Source organism: Tupaia chinensis, unplaced genomic scaffold (genome assembly GCF_000334495.1).
Source record: "Tupaia chinensis unplaced genomic scaffold, TupChi_1.0 Scaffold000484_1, whole genome shotgun sequence".
NCBI lineage: Eukaryota > Metazoa > Chordata > Mammalia > Scandentia > Tupaiidae > Tupaia > Tupaia belangeri.
In genome coordinates this window covers 2,513,632-2,522,180 of record NW_006159996.1, presented here as the reverse complement: position 1 = coordinate 2,522,180, position 8,549 = coordinate 2,513,632, and the positions used below count along the sequence as shown (strand labels likewise).

Genomic DNA, 8,549 nt, shown 5'->3' with positions numbered 1-8,549 from the left:
CTGGGCACCAGCTCGGTGCAGGGCGCAGAGCCGTTCTGCAGCGGGTAGAGCACGAAGGGCGCGTTGTCGTTGGCGTCCAGCACCAGCACGCGCACCAGCGCCTGGCTGCTGAGCGCGGGCGAGCCGCGGTCTGCCGCGCGCACGCCGAACTCGAAGGCGCGCAGGGCCTCGTAGTCCAGCGACCTGAGCGCGAACAGCTGGCCGTTGTCGGCGTTGATGGACACCAGCGAGGCCAGGGCCAGCTGCGGGTCGTGGGGCGGCAGCAGCGAGTAGGTGACCTGGGCGTTGGTGCCCGCGTCTGCGTCTGTGGCGCTGATGGTTCCGATGTGCAGGGCGGGGCTGTTGTTCTCGCGGACCAGCAGGGTGTAGGAGGCCTGGGTGAAGGCGGGGGCGTTGTCGTTGACGTCGGAGACCAGCAGGGTTATGCTGTGCTCTGTGGTCAGCCTGGGAGTCCCCAGGTCGGTGACGGTGATGGTGATGTTGTACTCGGCTTGGCTCTCTCTGTCTAGCGGGCTTTCTGTTACCAGGGTGTAGAAATTCTCCATCGTAGGTCTCAGAATGAAGGGGAGATTGTCATCTATAGAACAGATAACCTGTTGGTTATGTCCGGAATCTGCATCTGAAACACTGAACACAGCCACTGTGATCTCTGGAGAGTTTTCAGGGATAGAGCTGACGAGAGAGGACATTGTCAGTTCTGGTGCGTTGTCATTCACATCCAGAACCTTGACGACTAAAGAGCATTTTCCTGTTAAGCCCCCGCCATCTGTGGCCTCCACATCGACGTGGTAAGACTGAAATTCCTCAAAATCCAAAGTCTTTTTTAGTCGAATTTCTCCTGTGATTGCATTTATTTCGAAGGGTTGGTTTAAGTTATCCACTTGAAATAGGGCATAAGATACTTCCCCAAAGGATCCTGCATCTAAATCTCTCGCAGAGACAGTAGTAACCAGAGAGCCAATGGCGTTGTTCTCCAGGACTTGCACTTCATAGAGCTCCTGAGCAAATTCAGGGGCATTGTCATTGCTGTCCAAGACCACTATCTGAATCCTTGTGGTCCCTGACCGCGGGGGAATGCCGCCATCCAGCGCTGTGAGCGTTAGCTTGAGCTGGGGCTGTTCCTCCCGGTCCAATGCTTTGTCCAGCACCAGCTCCGGGAACTTCCTGCCGTCGCTGCGATTGCGGGTGAGAACGTGGAAGTGAGGGTTGGAGCTGATTGTATAGCTCTGAATGCTATTGCTGCCAGTATCTAAATCCTGTGCCATTTTCAGAGGAAATATCTTTCCTGGTAGTGTAATTTCTGATATTTTCAGAAGCATTTCTCTGTCAGGGAACTCAGGGGTGTGGTCATTTATATCTCTGACTCTCAAAGCAGCCTGAAAAAACTGCAAAGGATTTTCCAGTAACACTTGGAAAGGAAGCACACACGGCTCCGTGGAGCCACACAGCTCCTCCCGGTCTAATTTTTCATTTAACTGCAAATCATGGGTTTGTGGATCAAGCTGCAAATGCTGTCTGTTCCCCTTGAAAACAACCCGGGCTCCCCGAGCAGCCAGCTCTCCCTCCTTAAGTCCTAGGTCCTTTGTCAAGTTGGCCACAAACGTGCCACTTTCTGTCTCCTCCAATACAGAATAATGAATCAGTTCAGAGCCCACCTCCCACAAAACCATCAATATAAGGAAGATTGCCACTTGCCTTTTCTTGTGCTGCACGTTTGTTTGCACCATTTCTATTGTGATGTCTGATTCCAGAAGAAACGATCCTTTTCAGTGTTCCAATCACCACATCCACCGTTGACCCTCTGGAATGTCTTGCTATAAATTTTTGAACTCGTTCTTATGACTTCGTGAGCAACATCTGCCTTCCCAAACACGTCTCTCTCTCTCTCTCTCAGCTTTCACTGTAATGTGTTCTGTATTTTTGCTTTGACTTCTGGGTGGAATGGAGTCCACGGAAGCTGCAGTTTGATTCACTGTCTTAGCCTGCACCGCCACCATGCGGCCAAATCAATAACTCCATGATATTTTCAGGTCAACAGCATTTCAGAAATTTGAGCATTACGAAGACTTTAGGTCGCATCAGTGTTTCTCGAACTGAGTGTTTGAGCCACATGCATAAAGAATTGCTTGGGAGTCTTGGTTTTTGTGTGTGTGTGTGTGTGTGTGTGTGTGTTTGTGTGTGTGTGTGCTTAAGCTAATTCACACACCCCACCCCACCCCAACACACTCCAGATCTTGACCTGGTGGTGTTAACAGGAACCAATATTTCCCCTTAAGCGGTCCTCATGTATAGTAATATTTAAGCACCACTCCATCAAGTAAAATAAATTTCCTATAATCAACTTTTATCTCTGATGAGCAGTGTGATTTGTGAGTTCAAGTGGTACACTATTTAACTGTACTAACGAATACATCAAAAACTATGCAAAATGTGGATGTTGGTTGGCACACTAATGGTAAAATAAACAATAAATTCTTTAAATTATAGGACTCACAAATCATATAAACAACAGACTTACTTTGCTATGTGGTTATGCCAGCACAGCAAAAGAACAATTAGGCTATTAGGAGGAAAACTGAGGATGAGGAGTATTTATAATAGAACTATCTAGGCAGACTGAATTATTTAAAGAGGAACCAGACGCAATTAAGTATTCGTCACAAGCATTTTAGGATTCCATTTCATTTTTGTATGGTTAGAATTTGTCAATGGTTTTAAGAGGCTTGTGCATTTTATTCTAGTTTGTCAAATTCCCCTCTGTATTAATTCAAGCCCCAAAATATTGCTCTGTTATAAGAACAAGACACAACGAAGAAAACCAACATTTGAGAATCACCTTCACTATCCTCTTACAGCAAGAAGGTTACAAGATCCTGTAAATACAGGAAAAATAAGGTGATCTAAAAAGATAAACCACATTTGAGTAAATAGCATGGAATTCAATGAGAGAACATCATGGCTATGTCCCTTCCTATCTCACCAGTTTCTGCTCAGACCAGTTGAAAAATGTGTAAGTATCCTGAGAAATGCCAATCAGTGCACATAAAAGAGCACAAAATATGCCGAACATAATTTATTTCACATTTATTGAGAGGTAAATCCAATTGAGTTCAAGATAAATTCACATCAGGTAGGAGACAAGATGATGGAAGATTTAAAATGAGGATATTTTTAAAAATACTTTAACTCTAGGTGAAGCTAAATAAAATCTAAACTCTGAACAGGTAAGGTAATCTTATCATTTAAAACCACCCCTATGTAACCAAAATTTATAGAGAATAATAAATGCCCAGCCTCAAGGGTTCATTTGATAAATGTTACTGAGAATAGACTTCCTCCAGGAGAAGAACAGCAAAATGCACTGATGAAGTGAAAGCCAACAGACATCTTCGGTGACTTCAGTTTCTTCTCTGAAACAGAGCTATTTCCAGCTCTGTCCTAAATGCTTCCTGCCTTCAGTGGACACCCTGAGTTCTGATTCCAGTTTAAACATCCTTGGCAGCTGAGAATTCTTTATTCACTCTGCTTGCAGCACCATGATGCATCCTCAAATATAGCTTATAAAATTATTTTTCATTCTAAGAGAGCTTTAATCAGCAATGCAATAGGTGTCAAATTCCATTTATCAATACATCATTGAACTGCCTTCGAGAACATTGGTACTTATGATAGAATATAATATCTTGATGTACCCACAAAAGATATTTCTGATATGTCAAAAACTTTCTTTTTATAGAAAGTAGATTATGTTAGATTCCTTCAGGAGAATATTTCTCTGTTCTGCTCTCTTTTGCTTTTTTTTTTTTTTAATTATTTGTGGTTGAGGTTCTGGACTTGGCGACTTGCTTTCTCATCTCCCATACTTTTCTCTCTGTCTCTGTCTCTTTTTGGTAAGTGCATGTGCTCTATAGCAAATTAAAAATGATAATAAATAAAACTAAATAATTAGTTTAAAAGGTTATTTGTTTCTTTCATGAGAAAGATAAACAAAGAGAAGGAGCAAGAAAGACAGGACATCCCCAACAGGATCCTCATGCCACAGTCCACCTGCAGTCTCAGCCAGCGCAGGTATGGGCATGTGTTTGTACACAGGGCCTGCACAGGGAGGTCCCAGGGTGCACAGCCAAGACTCTCTCGTCCACATGAGAGACCACTCCATGGCCTGGCCCCAGCTCTCTATTGCTTTGCTTTGATTTGCTAAAATAGAGTTAAATTGACTTTGCTGTCGTAAACATGTTCTTGCCAAGGAATCTTTTTTTTTAATTATGGAAGTTTTCATCATATACAAAGTTTAACAGAATAAGCCTCCATGTAGACATCACCGAGATTCACAATATTCTGCTTGCTTCCTTTCTCTCCTTTCTTTCTTTCTTCCTTTCTTCCTTTTTTTTTAAAAAAAGATTTTTGCTACAGGGTACATACATTCACCAGAGAGACAGAGAGACAAAAAATAAGAAATCACCCCTGGGGGATGGCCATGCTGCAATCTCTTCTCCTCCAGTCTCCTCTCATGATTTTGGGCATGCATGCACAAGGGCCTGGCAGGAGGTTCAAGCCACAGGGTCCAGGACTCAGACTTTGATCGACTACTTGGGAGTCCAGCACCTTAACCACTATGCTACCTGCTGGTCCCACATTGTCTTTTCTTGTTTTAGCTATACTTTTCCACTCTGCCTCTAACTCCATGTTTACTTTTGTATATTCCATTGAAATACACCACTTTGTGTTGTTGTTGGAGGTTATGTGCCCTTGCCAGAGAGATAGAAAGAGAGGAAGACGACCCTCCAATGGGGTGTGGTCATGTTGCAATTCCTTCTCCATTTCTCTATCCTGTCAGAATTTGGGGCATGCATACACATGGACCTGGAATGCTTTTCAACTGGCCAGCCAGAACCAGGATTTAAAACATGGTGGCCATGTGGGATCTCACTCCCTTTACCAACAAGCCACAGACCAGCCCAAAATAAACCACTTTTTTGTTTTGGGTTTCCTTTTTGCTAGAGGGCACACATTCCTAAAATTCTTTTTAAAAAATAATTATTTTTTTATTTTTTAGAGAGAGATTTTTGTTAAAGAATGCATGCACTCACCAGAGAGAGACAGAGACAGAGACAGAAAGCTAGAAATCACCCCCCACGGGAGATGACCATGCTTCAATTCCTTTTCCTCCATTCTCCTATTAAAATTTTAGGCATGCATGCACATGCGCCTGGTGTGTTCTAAGTCACTGGGCTCAGGACTCAAACCATGGTCAACTACATGGGAGTCAGTGATGTAACCATTATGCCATTTATTTAATTTGTTTTAAAATTTTGCTATTGGGCATACATGCTCACCAGAGAGAGAGAAAGAGGGAAAGTAAGAGAGCAAGCCACCAGGGCCAGGTTTTGAACCATGGTCGACCATGTGGAAGTTCTGTACCCCAACCAGCATGCCATTTGCTGGCCCTTCAATACTCATTTTAATTGTACAGTTTCAACCAATGGATCCATCTTTATAACACACACCTCTTTCAAGTTATAGAACATTTCCATCATTCAGCCTAAGAATGAGGGGCATAGTGAACAATGCCCGAAACATTTCTAAATATATTCCTTGGTGATGAGCAAGTAAATATAAGAAGGGGGAGAGGTTTAAATATGTTAGCCAATGTGGCAAAATGAAAAACAATACAAAAAAACCACATAATACTAATAATACTAGATGTTGCCAAGAAGGTAGAGGAAGTTGTACATGTAGACACTGAATAACAATGGAGTAAATTAGTACAACTACTTTAGAAAACTATTTTAAAGTATCTATTTTTTTTCTAACCAACTGAGTTTCATTTGTCGTATAAATCACCTAACATCTTTTGGGTGAAAAAATACTAAATTTGGGACCAGCAGTTAGCATAATGGCTATGTTGCTGAACTCCCATGTAGTCACCCATGGTTTGAGTCCCGGACCTGGTGGCTTAAACTTAACACCGGGGCGAATGGGCGTGTGTGCCCAAGATCCGGAGAAGAGAATGGAGGAGAAGGGATTTCTGTGTGGCTATCCCCCCCCTGGGGGGTGGGTGATTTCTCGCTTTCTGTCTCTCTCTGTCTTTCTGGCAAGCCCACACGCCCTATAGCAAAAACCTCTCCAAAAAAAAAAAATACTAAATTTCAATAAAGATATTACAAAATGAATTAGAGCCCAATAAAAATTAGCTTTGGGAAGGGAACATAATTCTACTCAATTAAGGAATTGACTTCCTTCTTTTTCTGGTCATTTTCATTCACATATTTTAGGAAGTTATCTCTGCTTTTAGAAGGCTTAATATGCTTAATACTCACATTCATTCTCTTGGCAAGAGTCTTGCCCTAAACCTATTTGTTTACAATAATGCCAACAGCATGCTGGGTAACATTGTAAACTCTTCCCGTTTTGCCATGATAACATTTGTGAGACATTCCTTTTTGAAAAGTATCCATTTCTTGATGTCTATAATATCACATTTCTTGTAGATTCACATGTATGTTGCTGAAGGAACCACCCCATATTTTCTAATAGGCCTAGGAACATATATTGGGTGTCTCTTCTCTTTCCATTTGTGTTCATCATTTTGATTAATTACTGGAAGATGGCAGTTCTGGCCAAAAGGACTAAAGTATCTATTAAAAGTAAACATACACTTACTAAATGAGCAACAATTCCACTCCTGGGTACACACCCAACAAAATTGCATATACATGTTTGTCAAAGGATGTGTATACAAGAATATTCACAACAATATTAGTCATAACAGCCAAATTTTGCTAAATATTCATCTGCAAGATGGATAATAAATTGTAGCATACTCATATAGTGGGATATTATACAGCAAGAGATTGAAAGAACTAAAATCAAACTCAGTATTATGGATGAATTTCATAAATAAAATGTTGAGTGAAAAAGTCCAGACATAAACCAGTTCATACTCTACTATTACATATATATAAACTCAAAAAAGGCAAAACTAAACTGTGGTATGGGAAGTCAGCTTATTTGCTATATTTAAGCTGGCAGTAATTATAAAGAGTATTTTGTGTGACACCTGGGTGCTTGTAATTTTTCATTCCCCCAAAAAGCCACTGACACAAAATATATTTAATTTGTAAATATCAATTGAGCTAAACATTAAGAATTGTTTACTGTGATCTATAAAAAAGTTTTAAAAAATCACTTTGCCAGTGGGAATCAGGGCTAGAAAAGAAGAGCAGGTAGAAAGTGCTGCATTTTAGCATGTTTTTTCACATATTTGATTTGTTATTTATATGCATGTAGTCTTTTTTTTTTTTTTTTGAGAGATTTTCACTGTAGGGCGCGTGCGCTCGCCAGACAGACAGAGAGAGACATAGAGACAGAAAGCGAGAAATCACCCCCCAGGGGGGATGGTCACGCCGCAATCCCTTCTCCTCCATTCTCCTCTCGGGATCTTGGGCACGCACGCACACGCGCCCGGCGTGAGTTTTAAGCCACCGGGTCCGGGACACGAACCGCGGTCGACTACGTGGGAATCCAGCGACATAGCCATTACGCTAACTGCTGGTTACCTATGCATGTAGTCTTTAGAAAACAAAGAAAGTGACCATTTATTTTTGCAATCTAACCTCAATATGTTATACTTAAACTGTGAAGAAACAGCATAGAATATATTAAAACTGCAATCAATATTCAATTTTATTTTTTATCAACAGCATTTTTTTTCTTGGAGAGGTCTTTGCTATATGGCCCTGTGCACTCGCCAGACAGAGAGAGACAGACAAAAAGCAAGAAATCACAGGGGTGGGGGTGGGGGGGAATTGCCATGCCGACATCCCTGTGCACTCGCCAGACACTGCAATCCCCTCTCCTCCATTCTCCTCTTGGGATCTTGGGCACACACGCACGCACATGTGCACGGCATGAGTTTAAGCCACCGGGTCCAGGACTTTAACTGCTGTCGACTACATGAGAGTCCAGCGACATAGCCATTACACTAACTGCTGGTCCCTCAAGAAATATCTTAAAAAGGAATGGAAATAATTAGGAAACTAAACAGCATGCATGGATTAGGAATGGGTCTAGTATGTAATACAATGAAGTAAAATTGAGTTTCCAAAATTGAATAAAATAAAATTCAAATGGAACATTTATTTTAAAAGGAGTATCAAAGCTATAACTAGAGGGATTTTTCTGCTGGACGCTTCAAACTATATCTGGAGAAGTTAGGGATTCATAGGAGAAAACATTGCACCATAATAAGATCTCTAATTGAAATCAAAGCTATTTCGGAAGGTAGCGCTTTCCTCTGTTTTTCCATCAGCTCCCTGGAGCGGGATGTTGGGAATTATGGGCTTCAAGAACTTGAACTCTTTTATCCCAGAATCTCCCGTCAGACACACCTCATACTGGTAGCTGTGGGACAGGGTCCCAGTGCCGCTGACGTCCAGCAGGTGGCCCGGGAAGGGGCCCTCGGGCACCGAGCAGCCCCCCAGCGAGGCCGCCCTGGCCCTCCTGCACAGCCGCGCCGCCACGAACAGCAGCACACACAGCAGGCAGAG

General features: G+C 42.3%; 2 protein-coding genes across 2 annotated transcripts in view; both read right to left on the bottom strand.

Moving 5' to 3' along the window:
- PCDHB6 (protocadherin beta 6) overlaps positions 1 to 1,904 on the bottom strand; it is a 2,514-nt gene extending 610 nt beyond the window's left edge. Inside the window, exon 1 of the mRNA XM_027774856.1 lies at positions 9 to 1,904. Coding sequence (XP_027630657.1) covers positions 9 to 1,727 — 1,719 coding nt within the window. The 5' untranslated portion in view covers positions 1,728 to 1,904. The remainder of the gene's footprint in view (positions 1 to 8) is intronic.
- A 6,102-nt stretch (positions 1,905 to 8,006) lies between these two features.
- Positions 8,007 to 8,549, bottom strand: part of LOC102487866 (protocadherin beta-5) — a 3,896-nt gene continuing 3,353 nt past the window's right edge. Inside the window, exon 2 of the mRNA XM_006156249.3 lies at positions 8,007 to 8,548. Within this exon, the coding sequence (XP_006156311.2) occupies positions 8,256 to 8,548 (293 nt within the window). The 3' untranslated portion in view covers positions 8,007 to 8,255. The remainder of the gene's footprint in view (position 8,549) is intronic.